At 40.2% G+C, this 22,186-nt stretch overlaps 1 protein-coding gene, 1 long non-coding RNA gene and 1 other non-coding gene across 4 annotated transcripts; 2 read left to right on the top strand and 1 right to left on the bottom strand.

Annotated features, from left to right (window-relative positions):
* Positions 1–7,956: 7,956 nt before the first annotated feature.
* On the bottom strand, positions 7,957–9,100 carry LOC145444701 (uncharacterized). Its single transcript, XR_013916763.1, has 3 exons — positions 8,970–9,100; positions 8,161–8,332; positions 7,957–8,098 (listed from the first exon to the last, which is right to left on the bottom strand). It is a non-coding gene; the product is annotated as an uncharacterized LOC145444701 (long non-coding RNA).
* LOC145444698 (archaemetzincin-2-like) lies at positions 8,078–20,902 on the top strand. 2 transcript variants are annotated; one of them, XM_080322703.1, is made up of 9 exons: positions 8,078–8,211; positions 8,276–8,557; positions 9,352–9,465; positions 10,068–10,207; positions 12,992–13,145; positions 13,229–13,369; positions 16,844–16,940; positions 17,011–17,125; positions 20,548–20,902. In XM_080322703.1, the coding sequence occupies exons 1-9, from the start codon at positions 8,083–8,085 to the stop codon at positions 20,750–20,752; spliced, it is 1,377 nt and encodes a 458-aa protein (XP_080178829.1). In that variant the 5' UTR covers positions 8,078–8,082; the 3' UTR covers positions 20,753–20,902. The 2 variants fall into 2 exon arrangements, with proteins under 2 accessions (XP_080178829.1, XP_080178828.1); XM_080322702.1 differs by having other exon boundaries at positions 16,844–16,949.
* On the top strand, positions 12,137–12,339 carry LOC145445653 (small nucleolar RNA U3). The gene has a single exon (XR_013917099.1). It is a non-coding gene; the product is annotated as a small nucleolar RNA U3 (small nucleolar RNA).
* Positions 20,903–22,186: the final 1,284 nt, after the last annotated feature.

The following is a 22,186-nucleotide window of genomic DNA, read 5'->3' as shown; positions in this document are numbered from 1 at the left end:
TACACCTACTAAAACGTAAATCATTCGTCACAGACCCCATAACTCACGCAGGTCGATTTTTTTTGCATGTGGGGAAAGATATTGTCAGCATGTAATTGTAGACAAATTCACGGAGTGTAATCATGGAATTATCATGGAGAATTTTCCAAGTATTTTCGGTCCCAGTGATCCATCGGTACCACATCTCCCCTATGTATGGGCAAAGGTGCCGATTTCTTTTATAGTAATCAGCTCGTCACATCTGGGCCACGGAACATTTTCAAATTGGAGATTAAGTTCTTACCAAAGAATTCTTTGGTCCTGACCAAAAAAGGTTGGAAACCACTGAATGTGGGGTGCTTATAAAGCTCCGTGGTGCGGAACGGCATAAGGCTGATAAACAATCTTGTCGGTGTGACATGAACATGACTTAGCGATGTAGGCGACAGGCGTACAATTACGCTCCCTGTGTTTTCGAAGTCATCATCATCCTCCACCAGTTCTACCGCTAACTCCGATTATGTGGGCGGACTGCGGAGAGAGGATCAACCTGCATAGTAATATATGGAAGAACCAGTATTATTGACAGAATTCATTCAAAAACTTTAACAACCGGATGGTATAGAAACCATAGATGCATATAGAAAGCCCCCCAGAAGTTGCATCGTTTACCCCATGGTGAGCCCAAAATCATTGTTTATTTGAGCGGAAGGGGCTGGAAAAATGTCGTTTCGGTCCCGGTTACACAACAGACAGCCACATACTCCTGAACCGGATCGTCACCATTTCAGGTCTATTACGAAGCTTTGCTAATGCGACGTCATATTGACTGACAATATGTGCTCATAAATCATTTTGAACTCCACTAGGGGGCGTTAAAGAGTGTCCGGAATTTTGGTCATAAAAATATGGTAACCCTCAGTTAAAAGCCGTTTTTTGTCGATCGACACCTGGGAGTCCTACTTGAAGTAGTTTTTGGATGATTCGAGCCCCGTGCTTCGAAAGGCTTTCCTCGGATACGATGCATGAGAAATATGAATTGATTCGTTTCGCGTAACACATTTTCTATTAAATTTCCAAATCATCAAATATTCCATTATGCAAAGGAACCTCGATCTCTCAGCCGCCGTGAGAAATGACCTCGATCACTACCATTGGCCGCCGATCCTTTCTTTGGATTTGGATTTACTTTTTCGACGTATTAGCTAAACTAGTTTACTCCATCAGCACTCAGCAGTGGCATCGCAGACAAAAGAGCTCCGGCAGGGTGCTTTAGTTGCCGGCCTTGGCTGGCATTATAATATCATGCCGAACAGTAATGAATAGAGACATAGCCTACCGGATTCGGATTTTGGATTCTAACCGGACATGAATCCAGTTAGTTTGCTGAAATAGGATTGAATCCCGATTCACATTTTGCCCGACCGCCGGATCCGCACCATGACAGGATTCTAAATTTCAAGAGCATGAAATTGACTTCTGTTTATTCACCACGTAATTCTGTATAACATTGATCCCAGCAGCTGGTTTCATTTTCTGAATAGAAAATTCCAATGCATCTGCTGAGGTATCGTTAGAAAAATATCGACGACGGCTATAGCCCTGATCATAATTTTTTGGATCCCTATTTTAATATTGTACGCGGACACAGGATCCAGAATAGAACCGGATTTCATATTATCGAACAGGATTGGATCCAGATCCCGAAAAACCATGATTCGTACATCTGTAGACTGAAGTAATAAGTATATCTTTATAGTGCGAAACTATTCAAGTTTCCACGCAGTTGGATAATTGATTGAATAGTATGTTCATATTGAAATGAACCCGAATAATTTCGGCTGAAACTCGCCAGCGGTATCTATGAATCACGATTCATCTTGGGCTATATGCGAGATTACAAATAGTAGACCTATTTATGAGCATCAAATAACACTGGGCAACAATTTTGAATGAAAAATTTGCCGACTTTGATTTTGCACTTGATTGAAGCTATTTTGGCGTGCTGATTCCAAAAATGCAGCTGGTTTTCTTATATCACGTCAAGTTTTTTCGCTACGACATATGCCCAAAATATGCACGTCTTCACGAATTTGAGCCATATTACTTTTCCATACCATATAGAAATCCACACTTTCATCATATAATAAGTTATATAGCCAAGGGCTCAATTGTATTATTAAGAAAAAGGTACTGGTATCGAATTTAGGGCTGGGCACAATGATTCGAGTACTCGAATCTGAATCGAGTAATAATTTCAATGATTCGAGTCGAGTAGTAATAGACGATTTTTTCGAGTACTGAAATTATACATTCCTAGCAACTGAAAGTTAATTTATTAACGAGAATTATAGTTTTGATACTATTTTCCACTGAGGAAGCCTTGAAACCTTGATTGGCCGTGTCGCAGCATAAGAGACATAGTACAAAGCTACGAACGTTACTGGAAATAACACATTTCCGAAATCATGATCATCCAACAACATTGTCGAGAAGTGCAATGAAATCGGTATGGTCGAAAAAACACCAAAGTATCTTTAATGTGACGGATAACAGGCATTTTGTTCTTCGTGGTGGCATAGAAGGTACATATTTGAACTTTGACATAGTACATTATATTGTGACGTCATAATGAGTGATACTCGAATACTCGACTCGACTCGAAGCATTTTACGTGATTCAGAATCGAATCACTCATGTGCTCGATTTTGCCCAGCCCTAGTATCGATCTAGGCCAGAGGTCTCGAACTTAAATCTGCTCGCGGGCCATTTCCTAGTTTTTGATGACGCCGCGGGCCGCAGCATCGATCTTAAGGACATTCAATGTATAATTTCAAAGTAGACCTTATTTGACTGGAATTTCGCAGACAGGGATTCCACAAACATCGTGGAAATGTAATTTACTATTGCATTATTCAAGCTTGACACGAAAAAATCACATTTTCAAATATTTGAATAAAATTGTTTTTGTGCCGGCATAATTTTTCTAATTAATGAGTTATATACATCATACGAGAGGGTGCATCATGACAACGTAAAACTGTCGGGTAATAATATTGCAGCTAGTGGACCTTTGACGTGCCAAAATTTTATGTAGAATATTTTAAAATCTACTGAAGATTGATGGGATATCAAAGCATTTGAGCGGTGTAGCCTAATCCTGGTTTTCATAAAGTCGTGATAAGTATTGTTATTGTCATTGCCAAAGTCAAATTAAATCAGTGTTAGATTTTGCCTTCGATAAATATTGGAACATATAAATAACAACTGAAATATAATCATTATTGAACCATAGTAATAGCATTGCCTCTTAACCTTATATGCTTCCAATGAGATTTCTCGTAGCCCCTGTCCATTTTCAACACAATTTCTGATGGTACCTATATTAAGATCAGAAAGCCCATTCACATAAAATCGCTCGTAGCGCGAAGACTATTTTCCAGTTGAATAAATTGGCCAAGAAAATATCCCACAGCATGTAGGCCTAATTCCACAATGTATCTCGCACACCCTGATGTGGTTTTTTCGTACCCCGATGAGGTCTACGGACCCTGGTTAAGAATCGCTGGAATAGAAATGTCAAAAAATTCCAAAATACCGTCGCGGGCCGCGTGTTTGAGACCTCTGATCTAGGCCGATGCTTCCACCCATTTTTGGAAAGAAAAATAAGCATTACATTTAATATCAGCTATAGGTCCAATGCCCCATTCAGCTTATCCAGAGTAACTTGAAACCCCTCTACGCTCGATAATTTGGATCAAAGGGATAGCAGGCCTAATGATGAAGATGTTGAAATCGGAGATGATTCAGAACGTAAAGTAGTCCATCAACACAAAAGTTTAATGATCTTACATGCGCTTCGGGACTTGGAATAGAAATATTCGGAACCTTTAGCAACCTTGTGAATTGAGAAAATATTACTTGGCAAGGGAGAGAAGATATCTCACTTTCGATCATGAGAAATGACGTTTTCATCATATGGCTACTTTCGGTAGCTTTGTGTATTGCCGTGATACTGGCATTGGCGTGATACTGTTACAATGGGTTGCTGGAGGAGTTAGAAATCCTGATTTACAGCTCAAGTGAATTGCAAATGTCTATTGGTAGGTCAAAAAGGATCCTAAAGTGTGACATTCTCCAAAATGGCAATGTCTTAGGTGCAGTAACAATTGTCCACTCAGTTAGGTTTCGTGAATAATACAGAAACGTTGAATTCTTGCAATATCACAAGCACGATTGGATCATATATGTCAGCTTTGAAATATTGTGTTTCTTAGTGACCAGACAATAAGGATGCCCGTGTAACCTTGAAACACATGTTGCAGAGCTTGATTCATATTGATGCATACCAGGAGCTATCCAATTTTCGACAGCATAAGCGTTCGTACGCATGATGGGATGAGAATAATCATATTGATATGGAAATGCAATACTAATCCTCTGTTTACTCGAACAGCCCGTTTTAGAAATTATCATGGTATGGCACCCTCCCCTATTTTACAAGGCCCGTAGTTTAGTCGAAGAGCAATACGGAGAAGTTGTATCGCTTGCGATGTGAACACTTTGCGCGATTAGTAAACGTTACTAAAAATATGGTGGATTGTAAAAATGACATATTGTGTAGCTTTATTTCCGGAAATTAAAGGCATTACCACACTTGCTTTTATACTTGGACATGTATGTTCTCCCGACGAAAGAATTGATACTAATTAGAACTCAAAGTATGATACTGGAAATTGAAAGTGAAATATAAATACTACTTCTAAAAGCGGAAAATGTATTTCATGTCTTTAGTCCAGAACGTTTCAAACGTTGTATGATAAAACAGGTCTAAACTTAAAAAAAGGTTAGAACCCACTATTCGAGATTAGGACACGCCACTACGATATGATAAGACAATGCTAGATTGCGAAACATCAGTTTCAAACGTTATGATGGGCCATATATATTGTGATTAAATATTTCATATGGGCGATAATGCGATGTGAACGGGACCACGTAACCCGCTACCTAAATTATATTCACCGATACGTTCGTGAAATCATATTGGTCACTCTATATCCGCTGTGCGCGAAGCGGGACGAAAATTCTGGGCTTTATTCAACTTTTCTGAAAATTCAATGTTGATATTCCGTGTAAACAGCCCCGAAATTCCTCAAACTATCTTCCTGATTGGAGGATTAAACTACTTCTACTTGACAAACTGAAAATAGCGAAAAGCAAGTAAGTATATCACAAAATATTATAAAGTAGAAGTAGAAGTAGCAAAAATTAGTACTACTTGAATAAATACTAGAAGTAGAGGAAAACAACTTGAGTAATTCAAAAAAGTAGAAGTATACTTCGTTATACTGACCACCCCTGTAGCCTATATATCAGTGGTCGGGAACCTATGGCTCGCGAGCCATATATGGCTCTTTTGGGTATATGATATGGCTCTTTGACATATTTTCGATTTTGTACTTAATTTTATTGCAATTGCAGCAGCCTGTTAGTAAATTTCCTTTCCGGCCAGAATAATTATTCTCATGGTAGCATAAACATGTATTTGAGAGGTCAAGGCAGTGGCGTGTCGACGGTTGAGGTCTCGGACCCCTTTACAAAATTCTCAACATTAAGTTACTGTAGCGATGATGACCAATATCCCTCGCGAATTCGATGTACCCAGCATCGCGTGCTGCGTAAACTTGGATTGCACAATACGTTGGTTGATCAAGAGAATAGTAGACATGGGAACGCCTATATGCAGCACCGTAACTGCCGCACCCCAAACCCTCCAGTTGGGGGGGCCGAGCTCGAAGGGGGCCCAAAATTATTTCGTGGATTAGCATAAATTATAGAGTATTTTTTGAAAATTTATGCAACTTTTTCAAAATTTTTTCGCGCTGTGCGCGATTCCAAGTTGCCACATGTCTTGATTTTGGAGTACTCTTGCCCCCCCCCCAAAAAAAAAATAAGCAAAATTTATGGAAATAGGCATATCTGCGTTGGTCATTATCGCACCACGATGTACCAAGACATATAAAGTTTCAGGCCATGTAACATGCGACTCCAAGAAATGTGCTAGAACGATTGGCAGTGAGAAAACCTTGGCCGAAAAGGACCGTCCTTATGCTGACCGAAAACTTCGTTATATATACAAAATACATGTAGGTTTAATTGTCCAAAGGCGCCTAATGGACTGGCGCCGAATGTTCCTGTCTTGGCAATCTGAACCTCACAAGACAAATACCATCCCGCAGGGGAAAATTGTATACGAGTGAAGAAATACCAATTTGAAATCGTGTGTGTATGTTAGTTTACTAGCCTACGTTTGGGCGATTCTATATTTTTTGATATAGCAGACAGGAGGTCACGAAATAACATTATGTTACGGAGTCATACCAACGGGCCCTACAGTTTCCAAGACACCTCACTCAGCTCTGCCGGTAAATCTGATTACGTGAGCAGAGAGGACAAGAAATTGATAGCAATATATATGCAATTGCCGATCTTATTGACCGATTTTATCATGAATTATCGAAAATTTTCGCACTTGGCGCTGGCTCACTAAACAGTACGACTAATTTCGTGGCAAAGCGAACGTCATTGGGGGTCGGTTTATCACCCTATGGGAGCCCAAGACCTAAGATTTTTTAGGGGCCTGACGAAGTGCTGTTTCGTTCCTGTCAATGGGTATACGCCCGAAGATGTTTAATTATTATTGAGGGGTCCTACCTATTCAAACACGCCTCACTCAGCTCTACCTGTAAATCTGATTAGGTGAGCAGAGAGAGGGTAAAAATTGATAGCAATACGTATGCAATTCCCGATCATATTTACCGATTCAATCACGAATTACAGAATTTTTTTCGCGCTTAGCGCGTTTAGGCGAGAAAAGCGTACCAGTCAACGGAGCCCCATGTAAGATGATAAGTAGCGGTTAACGGCGTACAGGATACAGCCTGAGGGGGTCTGGGGAGCGAAGCCCCCCAGAAATTCGGTTTATCATCATATGGGGGGCTCAAGACCAAAGTTTTTTTTGGGGGGGGGGCTGGCGAAGTGCTGTTACGGCCCTGCCTATATGACAATCTAGTTTTCAAATACACATTGTATTCCTGATCTACGCTAAGAAATAACTGCCTTGGAAGTAACATTCCAATTACAAATCCAAATTACAAACAGCGCTTCGCTATTCACGTCCAAATTGATAAGTAGCTTTTTAGTACTGCATGCCCTTGAAATGTCGGCGTGTATGGTGCAACGTTTATGTTACCGCCGAATTGAGAAGTCGAGCAGTATTTATTTTTGGAATCAGTGCTATAGTTATATTAGATTTATATCATTTATGATAAATTCTGAGCTATATTTACGATGAATTGCGCTATCACAGGATGATTAATAGCATACGATTTCAAAGACTACTCCAAGTCGTTTCGACACCTTCCTATCTTTTAATTGTATCGCAGTTTTGTGGTATTTTGAAATGATGAAAATATTGATACGAGTTTTTACAGAGAAAATATGGCGCCCACGAGGAATCCTATGTAGTGAGTTCGAATCATTACTACTATGACGTCACGAATTTTCTATTGTGACGTAACAATTGATGGACATGTATGGCTCTTTGGGAGTTAAAATGGAAAATATGGGGCTAAAATGGCTCTTCAGCCGAAAAAGGTTCCCGACCACTGCTATATATAATGAAACACGAGTAAACAAGCTTGTTTTCAATCACAGCAACCTCAATATTCCTCACACAACAATTCAGATGTCACGGGGTGAAACGTGTACATAAATATGAAAGACACGTGTATTAATTTTGTTCATTCTACCATATGGAGACAGGAATAAAACGAATCGAGCGCATGAGACAAATGTTATACAGATCTTGTAATTAGATGTAAACAATAAAACGTAATGTACCCCTCACCCGGTCTCTACGCGTCATCAGATTTCTGTCACAATAGACCTGCGCATAATGGAACACCTGATTGCTGTGCTTTACAGTGGTAACATTAGTAGAGCATATGATATATATATCTGAGGCATCAGCCTTGAAGGATCAGATGATCTGATGATGCTTGCGAAGCGTGTTCCGACGAGTCATATGCGGCGACCAGAATGCCTTACAGAATTCCTAAGAATATCGATAAAAGAAACGCTTTGATAGGGACCGCGGAAACAGCGCAAAATACTTACAAGAAAACGTTTTCGACTGGTGTCAGAAAGTTTTTCCGGTTATCATATCAGGTTAGCAACCATGTCGAGAGTATGGTGTAATTGGCAGCAATAATAGGATGCAATTTTATTTCAGGTTGATTCCTCCCCATTTTTCAAAGACATCAACAATTCTGACCCGTCTGATTGGCTTCTAAATCACAAAGAGCCAGGTCAAAGTTTCGAAGAATTCTCAAGTCGTTTTTCTATTTACACTGACTTAATCATCAGCGACATAGTACCGAGGAGTAAACAGAAGACCATATTCATTCTGCCCATAGGGGAATTTCCTACGCACGGATCATCGAGAAAATCGACCACAAATCCTTTGCTGCAATGGCTCGAGTCGTACTGCACTGCGTTTTTTACAACAGCTCAGGTTCAATACATACATTATATATATACGCTGTACCGCCTTTACGCAATATACGCCATCTTCGGTTATGAAATATTTCTTTGGATAAACCTAATCCGCTCGCGTTCTCTCGTTACGTCTATGACCGTCCGTTTCTGTGCAGCAGATTAGTATCCAGAGATAGAGGGTTTGGTCAAGAATCACTTGATGTAATAATTACTATATCTATGAGAATATATTGGAAATCGGTTGGCATTATCACCTCTATGTGAATTGACAAAAGGTAATTCTTCAACACTTTAAAATATTTGTTTCACCCATTTCATAACATATGGGTAATAAATGCTCAGTATAATATTGGTAGCGCTGTAGAAGTGTATCAGACATGGGGCGATTAATACACTAAGGTAATAGATTGCGATTTCTATCAACCTACCTCTGTAACCCGCGATTACGGTTACGAGCACAGCAAAATCTCGCAATTGGCAATATAGTCGACCGCGAAGTCTTACGATTACATGGAGAAGTAACCACGATTATCCACATTTATTTTACTTGCCTGAACTTGATCATTCAATTCAACGTACATTTAAAGTATCGAAGATACGATAGCGATTGAGATGAGCCTGCATCACTGGGGAACAATTTATGGGAAATTGTGACGTCATTTTTTGACATCACAATAGATCCATTGCGAATGTAAGTCGATCACGAGTAGCCTATGCTGTAAGAGTCATATTAGGTGACGGTTACAAATCACGATTTCCAATAGTATGGCCCAGATTTGCGATATCCAAAGCGGAGTGCCTCATTTTCAGGTTAAGATGCTAAAGCCTGTACCGCTGGAGAATGTTGCGTGTAATTACCGCGTCAATGAATTCACTGGACGATACCAGCTCAACGCGTCCAACATATTAGATTACCTGCGCCGAGTGAGTGGGGCCTTAGGCCGGTTATTCTTTTGTGAAGTTGACGATGTGTAAACAATTCCAGTTAGTTCTATGTATGGTTGCTCTACTAGTATAAGTCTCGCTACCATAGCACATATTCCTGCCGCGATGCTGGATTCAAGCAAATATCAGGAACTCATGAAATACATCAGGTAATGTATCAATCAGAGGCCATCAAAGTAGTCAACATTGGTACTCAAGTAGCAGTAGATGTAACGCCATATCGCAGCATATTGTCACGATCAGCGCCAAATGACTAATGTCAATGCAAATCGGTTTAAATTTCCAATATATATTTAGTTACCGGTATACGGAGTTTATTCCCACAGTCGTCATGGCAATTTCGCGTCATAAACGTGATGGGAACATATCCCCAAACTACTTTTTAATTAGCAAAATATAAAGTCTAAAAAGCAACTAGTTTCGCTTGCAAAGCTCATAAGTAAAAGTGAAAGCATTAAAATACATCAGCGATTGAGTAAGATGCGCCAGTTGGAAAACTCCGAAAAAGTAGAAGTATATCTCGCTATACTGATCATCCTCTGAACATTATAGCATTTTAAACTTTACTATTTTTCTTACAGAGAAAGACAAGAAATCAAGACTGTCTTATAGCCGTCACGATGATAGATTTGTACCCGAAGCCATCATGGAATTTTGTTTTTGGGCTGGCCTCCACCAGTAAATCTGGTATAGGAGGCGTTGGCGTCTTCAGTTTCTGCAGGTAAAAATTACTACAACAGAAAAAACACGTTAAATGAAACTGACTGTTTATCGACCTATACGTCTTTCAATATGTCTATGTATATTTAAACGAGCACTCTGCTCTATAAATATGATGTAGTCGCAACTTAAAACTAAAAGTGTGAAACAATTGTGTTCAGCAACCATTTCCACAGAATGCAACCGTATTCAAACTGCATGTCAAAGACTTTCACGACTGTTACTTTCCAATTTAACTTATCTCTGTGGTATCAAGGTAACGCGTCTTCGCTTCTCAACCTTAGAACCATACCGTGCGTCTATTTACCGTGCCTAAGCCGCCGTGCATGTGTGTGTGTGTGTGTGCGTGCGTGCGTGTGTGCGTGTGTGTGTGTGTGTGTGTGTGTGTGTGTGTGGAATCCACACTGTGCAGTGTGCATAATATGCCTCAACGCAATTGATGACCATACGCTTATACTTAGGATAGAATAATGATCAGCGATGCTCACAAATCCGACGGGTAAACAGCATGCTATGTTACAAAATGTTTCTTCTACGACAATTCCCATGGTTAAAAACGAGGAAAATACCTTATTCTTATGGATATATAATCCGCTATACATGTTTGGGATATATCCCGAAATATTATGGCAGTAATTCTCTACCGGGGGTCCGCGAAGCATTTTCAGGGGGTCCACGAAACCTCCAAATTAGAAAAATTGTTGAAAACTTAATTTGTATTTTCAAATTACCAAAATCACCAAAGTTACGCTTCATAACTGCTAAAACTTCAGGACTCCTATAAACAGAATGACCATCTGAGATGAAATAGTCTACTGTGCAAACTCAGTTCAATTGTCAAACTGCCAGTGGCCTGCTGATACACACATGCTGCTGTTTGGAGAAGTTTTGTTAGGGTTTTGGCAAAATTTTGTTTGCAAAAATCCATTTCTCCTGTGATATACCTAACCGCTATTACTGAATAACTTCAAGATTAGCTGCTAGATAGAAATGACTAGACTGGACGTTATATGTTCATTAGAAATCTGTTTCTCAATTTTGGTGCAATATAAGTTGCGATCATATCCAAAGATGTCGTCGGAAGCGTCACGCCTTATATTACATTCGCCTCCACCTATTCTCGTGGAAATAGATTTTGGCACATCACGTTCATATCAAAACGACCGGCACACGACCGAGTATTTCAAGAAATGCCGCTACAGAATTCGCTCTGAAATAATGAAAGTATTGCGAAGTTCTACATAAATAGTATGATGTTATTTTCAGGAAAAGTAGTCGTGCTGCTGTTTATCACTAGCTTGCAGTTAATATTTTCACAAGACAAGTGAAGGTTGCAGGATAATTGAGCTGTATTTGAACTATGACTGTTAGTTTGTGTGTCGGGGTGAAGGAGTCCGTGACGGTCCAAAAGGGGTCCGCGAGGATAGAAAGCTTGAGAATCACCGGGTTAGGGTATTTGACTCGTTTGTACCCTCTGTAATGGGTATCAAAGTAAAATTTTGCACCAGAAAGCGGCAATTACTTGATTTACATACTATGCTACACCTGTGTTCGATCCGCGCAAACGATAAACCTTCTCCAGAGGTTGTGTTATTCATTAACAGACAGCATTGTTACAGAGTGCAATGATATAAGCATGACAAAATGCCAACTAATCTTCAATTATTCTTTGTGGTCGCGTAAAAGTCACATATTTTAACTTTCTACATCATTCACACTGTAATGACGTCACGACGAGCAATACTCGAAGTTCTCATGTACTTGATTGGCAGAGCCCTAGTTACGATTAGTTATTGAAATAAGTGATCCGCATCGGTGTACCGAGAGAAAAATGGAAAGAGAGATAGAGAGAGAGATTAGCGTTATCTGCTCACCATTAAGGTTATATATCGTAACTCGGGTATGTCGCCTAGATTGCTAGTTCCTGGTTAAGATCATACTTTTAGGGATCATTTCTAAAGTGTGTATCTTGATCGTGATTGTTCTCAATTGCGAATCCGAGCCCCGCGATGATGAGACGAATCTTCGCAGCCTGAGCATGAAGCGAACTCGAATATGGGCTGAGCCATAATTCGTGATTGATGATTGCGCCTTTCCTTTGGTGAAGGCTGGCTGGGAGGTCGTCTGAGCGGTTCGCTTTATTATTCATGAATCTGCGACATTGAGCCACCTGTTTGAGTCATCATACTGTAATAGTAAGTGAATTACAAGCTCAAATACGCGCCTTTTCTCTATATTGTCATGTAGTTACGCCACACGATAGTAACTTATTATTTGTAAATAGGCCTATTTACGTTCTGGTTGTGGATTCCGGTCCGTTTTATTAATATTTTCATCATTTCGAAACACCATATGACGGCAATGAAGTGAAGAGGTCAAGGTATCGACACGACTTGGAGTGATCTCGAGACCACGGAGATAAGATAAACGGGAGACTAATACTCGCGATAATCATCTACCTGGAGTTTGAATACGTTAGTTTTCAAAGAAAAAGGGTGCCTGCCTATTTTTTTCATGCTTTTGTATTTTATTTGAGGCCACATCATACTGAGAGCGAAGTGCCCTTTACCTGAAAATGCATGATGATCTTGATATACGTGATAAGTTATTCGTTGCAACGTACTCGTGCATCGTACATTCATGGTTGAGTATCTTCAACCTGTAACTCAAAATAACATGCATGCAGGTACGATGCATCTACGAAAAAATGAATCACATCAATTCAATGCTGTCATAAAATATAAGTAAACTTATAACAACCGTATACCATCAACATTTTACGAAGGTATGACGACACCTTTTACGAACGATGGAGCTTGTGCGAAGATCAAGTCAAACGCAAACCAGACGGATTGTTGGATTATTCAGTTTTTACAAAGTCGAAAATCGACTCTGCTTTGTCCGAAATAGACGGAACGCTATTACTGCGAGCATGCAAGGTAAACTTATAGGCCCGGATGAATGTCACTTTTGGGGGATTAGGATATATGCACCGCTTTGTCCGTTTTACTTTGAAAATTAGGTAATGACGCATGAAGTATGTCACATGTTCGGGTTAAAGCATTGCATTTGGATGCAATGCTTGATGAACGGCAGCAATCATTTGGAGGAATCCGATCGAAGACCAATGCATCTTTGTCCTGTTTGTCTGAGAAAATTGCAGGTAATCGCAGTTACGATTGAGAATGCGTGCAACCCAGTTTACCTTGGAGTATATATTTCCTAGGGTTAGCTACAGTGGTTCTCAACCTTTTTGACCTCGCGGCACACTTTGAAAATGAAAAATAGTTCGCGGCACATTAGCACAATGGTTCTGAACTCTTTTGGCTTACGGCAAAGCAAACTACGAGAATGCGTATAGCAGCAACCACAGTCTTACATAGGTGGTCACTGGCGAAGTACTTCTTCCTTTTCGGAGTACTCTAGTAGGCTTTTCTCAGCTTCAAAGAATAAATTAAGTTTTCTTTTATCTCTGTGGACATGTCACAAATACGTCTACGAATGGTATCATTTGACATGGGGATCGTTTTCAATTCTTCTCGAACATTTTTTTACAATTTTATTGCAGGCAGGAATAAGAACTTTCTCTGAATCCGTTTGAGGTTTTGAATTATCGGCTATTACCTCTGTTGGCACATAACTTGCCTGCTGAGATCACGTTGAAGCCAGTGACGTGCGGTCCAATGAGGCAGGTGAGGCAGTGCCTCACCTGTCGTCAGGGCGAATAAGTGAAAGTTGTGAAAACCCTCCATGAGTCGATGATTATTGATATTTTACATCGATGTTCATAAATAACTAAATTTGAACATTTTTTTTCACACAGCATCATCTATTTGCATTATTATTATTCAAAAATGCAGCGCGAAAGGAGAGTTGCGGCACAGGTGAGGCACGGGCAGGTCGTGCCTCACCTGCGACAATGCAATTCATCATGAATAGCTCGGAATTCATAACAACTGGTATCAATCAAATGCTATCGTCACACTGATTCCAAAAGTCCAAATATCAACAGTGCCAGACCACCAGAACCCCCACAAAATCGCCAAGGAAAGTGACATTCGGCTTTATTACAAACAATGCCAACGCAGAGAAACAATAGCCAGGTGAGGCACAAACGAATTTGCCATATGCACTATTCGCTAACAATTGGACAATCGCAGCACAGTAAAACGCGCTATCGATTTCGGACTACAACAATCTCGACTGTCTTGTAGTTGAAGGAATTATATAATAGCGACGGCCAATACGTAATGCGGAGCAAATACATTCCCTTACTTATGTAGCTGTTATTTATTTTCCGTTAAATTGTGACACGGAATGTGATAGCTACTTACACAGGCTGCATTATTGTCGCTGCTTTATGCTTCGAATAATTTATACCGGTACTTGAAGAGATAGTTTATTATTATTCGTCTAAACTTGCCCATTTAGCACAATAGCGACCATTCCTACAAGTATTGTATAATGTGGAATTGCAACGGCTATCAGTGTGCAAAGAAAATGCTCTCTATACCAGCTGCTGTTGTTATTCACATTTTGGATCTATTTATCAGGTAGGCTACTTTACGTGCGTGTGTGTTTGTGTGTGGGGGGGGGGGTCCGTGCCTCACCAGCCATGAGCCTCGTCGCACGTCACTGATTGAAACATCAGGCTGAGGTTAATTCCATAAGATTGGCTTGACAATAAAGTCTGCCCACTAACTCGTTGTCGATGTAATTAACCGTCGCATGGAAGAGTCCAATCACGATCGCCACCAACAAATCAGACGCGTAGCGGTGTCTATACTTATACATGGAAGCCAAACGCTTTTCCATGCAGATCGTGTAATAGCTTCTGTGAGGATAGGAATACCTCAATAGTCTTACTGGCAGCCAGCCGCTGTTCAATTGCAGCTCCAGCAAACCGGGATAATAAACCTCAGAGCCGATGAAATTTGTTAAATGATATAATTTGATCAACTTTAATTCTCAATTCTCAAATTTGTTGCCTGCAACACTATGTTGCGCCCTGAGCCTACATTTTGCCTGCAATGCTGGCACGCTACCTAACAATCCCAATGTGAATGGCTATGTTGGCAATTCTAATTTGTAAACGTGAACATCACTTCCAAATGAGTTCATTTCTCGATGGTGTGAATGCCTTCCTAGGTGTTGGCTCATACTCGTCCTGCGATCTGTAAAAGCAGGGTCTTACGAAAAGTGGGCCGTGCTGTAAGTTGGCATCTCAGAAATCAAAATGAGTAATATCGGTTATGGTATAAAATGATCATCGATAACGAAGACATGTGGCAAGAATACGACTACAAATAGAAACAGAAGAAGGTCATCAACTGCGTCATGTCCCTGTTCTGCCTCCGGTTTTGATGGGGTGACAAGAAAAAGGTCACCTTCGGCCACACCTCAACATCACGGTCCGATTGTCCGAGTTTAGTTATCTATCACCGTCCTAAATGCTACTATATGTAGCTGTCGGCAAACTAGCGTATCACACCCATTGACGGTGGGGGCCCCAGTTTCATTCATGGCAGTGCAGTAGCAAGTAACGAAACGTCGCAGATTTATGAAATTCTCCTATCCTATATACGTTGCTGTGCTCAGAGCGTCTTTACAACAGAAAGCCAAAAAAAGACCCAATCCATGACCTAATGCTGGGGATGCCTGATTGAGATACCGTTATTACTATGGTCGTCTCGACATCCTTGTACCTGTTCACTGCATCGGATTGTATATCGCGTGTCTTGATATAGTAAATTCAATAGAAAATCCAACAATGACACACTCAAAATTGAGATTTTTGTTATATTTCGACCCAGTTTACCACATGTGCTCGCGGCACACCTGGGCAGTCCTATTGGCACACTAGTGTGCCGCGGCACACCGGTTGAGAACCACTGTTAGCATATTACCGGGAATCCCCAATGGCGCTAAATTGGGTCCTTATTATAGTCGAAAGAGAGGGAAAGGACTTTATTGCCATTTTATAATGCAGTGGGATTGCGTTCTCGTTTCGTCGTGACCGGTACTCGGAGCAATTCAAAAGTATAAGGAGGGTGGGGATTTTTAGGCTCAACTTAGGAAAATATTTCGGGCTCAAGTCGGGTCAAATGACCACTTCACTGATCAACGATATAAAAACCTTTACGTCTGAAATCAAACTCCCTGGTTCGGGCGCAGACAAATGTACAACATGTGGTACTCAAGCAGCAGTAGACGTAAAGTCGTGAATTTCTACTCAAGTACAACTAGAACTACTAATTTCAAAGACATGTCAAACTACTTCAAGTAGAAGTAGAAATTGAAGATAAGAAAAGTAAGCGAGTTGAAAAAGTAGCTTGTGTAGTTAAGAAAATTGCAGGGGGCCACTTAGAAGTATTCAGGTTGCATCTTCACGGCTAATACAAAATGACCAACCACACTAAAAATAGGTGCAATTTTGTAAAATATATTCAATCACAGTGAACCAGGGGCTCTGTCGCCCATTTGTCATGAAAATTTCACTCATAAAACGGATGTATAAGCACAAGTAAGCATGGCCATTTCCAGTCTTAATCTGCATGTCGCCACGCTGCTACAGATTATCCGAAACTGATCTCAAAAACTGCTATAAGGCAGAACTCACTCCCATCTTGTTGCGCAGTCGGTCTTGAATTTCGACGTGCTGCAGCGCTACAATACGATGTTCGATTGGACGTCCGGTTCCTTCCTCAAGTCGCAATCTTCTACGAAGTCTAAAGGTTTCAAGAGTAATCTGATCTCAGTTGATTCCGCATCTTTCGTATTTATTCTATTATATGCGCGTTGCAGGTACGCACTCGGATGCTGAATCCACGCGGAGTCAATCTAGCTCGGCTAGCAGCACCGGATCGCGGAGAAGCTCTTACCTAAATAACCGAAAGCACGCGGGAGAGACAATAAAAAAGTAGGATGCGTTTTTATAGATAGGTTCATAACATTCCCGTGCATATTTGTCATCATCACATGTAAAGTTTTGTCGGTGACATTCGCAGCTACCGGATACCGAGCTACAGTCTTATCTATATTTCCCTCCGCGGAGCAACATGCTATATTTAGGTATCGCGTCATAACACCGCGTTCCAGCTACTAATCCCAACAAAAGATAAAATCTTGTATAGCTATTGTGTGATAGGGGAGATGTGGTACCGATGGATCAAAAATCGCAAAATGATCTCTGGCCCTCAAATCTTCAGCCTTCGATACAATCTCCACCTATCGCGGACATTTCCATGAATATCCGCCTTTTCAAAAAATATTTATAAACGTTTAAAATTTGTTGCTCGAACGTGTCATCGGTCCCCACCCGGTGGGTCCAAAGGCACACGACCATGGGACCTATGAGACATACGCTCAAAAACTCAAATTTATTAACTTGTTTTGTTGTGTACTATAAGCTAAGCTACAGCAAGCCAATGAAGAATGTTTCGTCGCGACCTTCAAAAATAAAATAGATTATATCATCTCAAATGTTTGCATAAAATCATGTTTTGATTTACGCCTGAACTTACAAAATTAATGCCACACACATATTACCCGCAAATCGACATTTTGACTTCCAAATACCTCGTAATAGCGATAAAATACCACAGATAACTATAATTTACAGCCTATATATTTGTAGGCGGGTTTATGTTACTAAGTGATTAGTTGGTCCATCTATTTTGCTTGATTTGGCTATGGTACCATAGGTCCCCCACCCCATAAATATTGTAATTGACTTGAAAATAGTCGACTCGAGGATGGTATTGATTCAAAAAATATGTGCCATTATATACCATGATACAAGCCCTATACTTCACATCAAAAATTATGGCGGGTTTGTTAGTCTGAATGGTGATATAGAAAAATGAAAATGTCGATCCAAATTTGCTTTACACCCCCTAAAACGTAAATCATTCGTCACAGACCCCATAACTCACGAATGTCGATTTTTTTTGTATGTAAGGAAAGATTCTGTCAGCATGTAATTGTAGACAAATTCCCGGAGTGTAATCATGGAATTATCATGGAGAATTTTTGGCGCTTCTTCGATATACTCCTCCAACCCTCCAACCCTAATATCGCCCTTTCCCAACCCTAATATCCATCATTCCTCGAACCCCAATATCCGCCCTCTCCAACTCCAATATCCCCCTCTTCTGCAACCCTAAAATCCTCCCTCCCCAGCCCTAATATCCCCCTCTCATCCAACCATAATATCCCCCTTCCACAAGACCACAACAAAGGCAAAAAACAATTTATTTTGACGTTTATAAAATTCATTGTGTTCATGTGAAACATTTCTTAGTGTCAATGAAGAATGTTTCGTCGCGACCTTCAAAAATAAAATAGATTATATCATCTCAAATGTTTGCATAAAATCATGTTTTGATTTACGCCTGAACTTACAAAATTAATGCCACACACATATTACCCGCAAATCGACATTTTGACTTCCAAATACCTCGTAATAGCGATAAAATACCACAGATAACTATAATTTACAGCCTATATATTTGTAGGCGGGTTTATGTTACTAAGTGATTAGTTGGTCCATCTATTTTGCTTGATTTGGCTATGGTACCATAGGTCCCCCACCCCATAAATATTGTAATTGACTTGAAAATAGTCGACTCGAGGATGGTATTGATTCAAAAAATATGTTCCATTATATACCATGATACAAGCCCTATACTTCACATCAAAAATTATGGCGGGTTTGTTAGTCTGAATGGTGATATAGAAAAATGAAAATGTCGATCCAAATTTGCTTTACACCCCCTAAAACGTAAATCATTCGTCACAGACCCCATAACTCACGAATGTCGAATTTTTTTGTATGTAAGGAAAGATTCTGTCAGCATGTAATTGTAGACAAATTCCCGGAGTGTAATCATGGAATTATCATGGAGAATTTTTGGCGCTTCTTCGATATACGCCCCAGATCGAAACAGTGTTCCCCATGACACTAAGAAATGTTTCACATGAACACAATGAATTTTATAAACGTCAAAATAAATTGTTTTTTGCCTTTGTTGTGGTCTTGTGGAAGGGGGATATTATGGTTGGATGAGAGGGGGATATTAGGGCTGGGGATGGAGGATTTTAGGGTTGCAGAAGAGGGGGATATTGGAGTTGGAGAGGGCGGATATTGGGGTTCGAGGAATGATGGATATTAGGGTTGGGAAAGGGCGATATTAGGGTTGGAGGAGAGGGGGATATTAGGGTTAGGGAAGGGATATGAGGGTTAGAGTTAGGGTTAGAGCTGGGTTAGGGTATCCCAAGATTAGGTTTGGGGTGAGCGACAAGATATCCCACCCTAATATACCCCAACCCTAATATCCCACACCCTCCCGACTATAATATCCCCCAACCCTAATCTTGGGATGCTCTAACCCCAACTTTGATCCTAACACACCTCCAACCCTGAAATCCCCCTTCCCCAACACTAATCTTGGAATACCCTAACCCACATCAACCCTCCCCCAACCCTAATATCCCCCCACCCCAACCCCAATATCCTCTTCTCCTCCTACCTTAATACCCCCTCCCCCAAACCTAATCTTGGGATAGCCTACCCCTGCCCCAACTTTTACCCTAACCCGCATCCAACCCTAATATCCGTCTCTCCACAGGCAAAAAATACAATTTATTTTGACGTTTATAAAATTTATTGTGTTCATGTGAAACATTTCTTGGTGTCATGGGGAACACTGTTTCGATCTGGGGCGTATATCGAAGAAGCGCCGAATTTTTCAAGTATTTTCGGTCCCAGTGATCCATCGGTACCACATCTCCCCTATATGTTCAGATATGTATCCATTTATTTTTCAAGTTACTGTGTGTTCATGGTAATACGAACATTGATATCAACTACTTTTTTAACTATTAGTCACATTACACCCCGAGACACGAAGCTGATTTGGTCCTGAGTGTAAGTCCCAATTTCTGTACTCAGGTGGAAATTATTCAGATGCGGTCGAAGTATAGTCATCGTTGGTACTCGAGTACAAGCAGTAAAGCTGTAAATTTCTACTCAATTATAAAGTAGCAATTCCCGTGAAAGTAGTCCAAAAACATAACCACTCGAGTAAGTACTAAGTAGGGCAAGGCTAAACCTACTTGAGTATGTATTCTGAAAAAGTAGAAGTGCTTCGTTACTGGCCACCTTTCAATTAATACCGGTACTACTCCAATTGAGTTAAGATAAGTGCTTACTTTGGCCGCCTTTTGGTTTTCTCCGATACCGGTAACTATGAAACAAAAACACATAGCCCGAATAGACATCATGATTTTGTATTCGATTTTGTATAACATCACGCCGGTTCTCATTCGCCCAATTCGCAGGACTAAGAAAACACCTCGCGCAAAGCGCAACGGAAAGCGGCAATCACATGATCATGCGTCTACAACTCTGGATCCTGCAGCCCCTCTGAATAAATTTCATCTTTTCCGCGGGTGGTTACTGGATGCGATTGACTTTATATCTACCGACGGCAAGCCAGGGGTGTTTTCGTCATACTCGCAGCAGCTAAACAGCTTGTCTCACTGAAATGCACGCGTCACGGGTTGCGAAAATTCTTCGTGACAGCACACTGCCAACGCGGTGCGTTATAGAATTAGTGCATGATGCTGTCAACATTCGGTGGGTATAATCTGAGGAATATGTAACCTAATATAATAAATTATATTTATTGGAAAACGCTTTGTTGAAGTCGCTAGAGCCGAAGCAGTCCGTGCTGAGAGTCTTGGTGGCGTAAATCAAATAAACATAAATACCCCCACTCTGATTTAAGTAGATGTAGTTATTCATTGTAGTCGAAACACAAAGTTTTCAGAATTCGTTTTCAATGAGCACGTGAGAGAATTTTGTTATTGCTTCTCACCGAATATAGTATGGTAAGGATAAATATTAGATTTCTTTGTGCTTATAGCAAATAAATCTACCGTGGCTTTTTACGCTGAAAAATCATACATCTGCATTTCCGTACACTATCGGTATATGTTATAGGCCGTTGGGCTTGTAGGCCTCGGCATCAGGCGTTTGTGACAATTCACGATATGATAAAACAATTGCTTGCAAATCTCGTCGATATATCCAACCATGCTTTGGTTCAACTGAAAATTCTCACTTCGGTATGGAAAAATAGTGATCATTTAACAATTGAACTACAGAATAGTTGTCATAGTGTAGTTTCCTATTGTATATAGTCATTAATCCCGTTTACACAAATTCGAATACCGACTGTAAGTCTAACTAGGTCGAAAATAACTCGTAAGCCTACTACATAGCATGTGAATTGAAATAATGATGAAATAGCCTAATAATGATTACAATGACAGTTTTTTCCTGTCCTTGCATAGCAATGCCTCCAGACGTGGATTGCAGCACAATATAAATTTCGATAACGTCAGATGCTAAGGCAGTACATTCGTCAAGAGTTTGATTTACTTGAAGCCTACCTTGGTATTCAAGGCGACTTGATATCATTGGAATTCAAAATGGCCTCTCCAAAATCCACCCATAACACAATACCGACCTAACTGCGTTTTTGCGAGTACACATTTCTATCTATCTGCTTTTGATTGCCAAAAATAATCTCAACAAAATTCAATCGTGTTCATTGTTCAGTGACAATAACGAGTTACAACGAGTTATTGTTAGTACAAGTCGAATACTTGACATATCATTATACAGAATGCAAATCTCTACTCACTTCTTCTAATATCGAGGTATAAGTATCAGTATCACGGCCTTCTTGATTCATTTGCTAATCTGATATTTACTAAAAAAAGTCTTTTGTAGTAGATGTGCGCTCATGTCTACAATTATATCACGGACTGAGCTGTACCGTCGCTTTAATTTGAACCACATCTATGTCGCTCCATTTTTCAAATCTCCAGCCTAATTCCCACGTTATGAAGACATTTTTATGTCAATCGTGAAGGTTTCATTTGTACCTATGGTGATATACCTATGAATCAT

Source organism: Botryllus schlosseri, chromosome 8, assembly GCF_051294905.1.
Source record: "Botryllus schlosseri isolate E-star chromosome 8, Bs_hap1, whole genome shotgun sequence".
Lineage (NCBI taxonomy): Eukaryota > Metazoa > Chordata > Ascidiacea > Stolidobranchia > Styelidae > Botryllus > Botryllus schlosseri.
The sequence above is the reverse complement of the archived record's forward strand: the minus strand, read 5'-3'. Positions and strand labels throughout refer to the sequence as shown.

Bases quoted from the DNA above. Each gene is read 5' to 3' on its own strand.
- LOC145444698 (XM_080322702.1), top strand. From the start codon at position 8,083: ATGCCTTACAGAATTCCTAAGAATATCGATAAAAGAAACGCTTTGATA. The intron at 10,208-12,991 runs GTAAAAATTACT...CATTTTACGAAG, and splicing joins GGCGTCTTCAGTTTCTGCAG to GTATGACGACACCTTTTACG. The intron at 16,950-17,010 runs GTAATCTGATCT...TGCGCGTTGCAG, and splicing joins GAAGTCTAAAGGTTTCAAGA to GTACGCACTCGGATGCTGAA.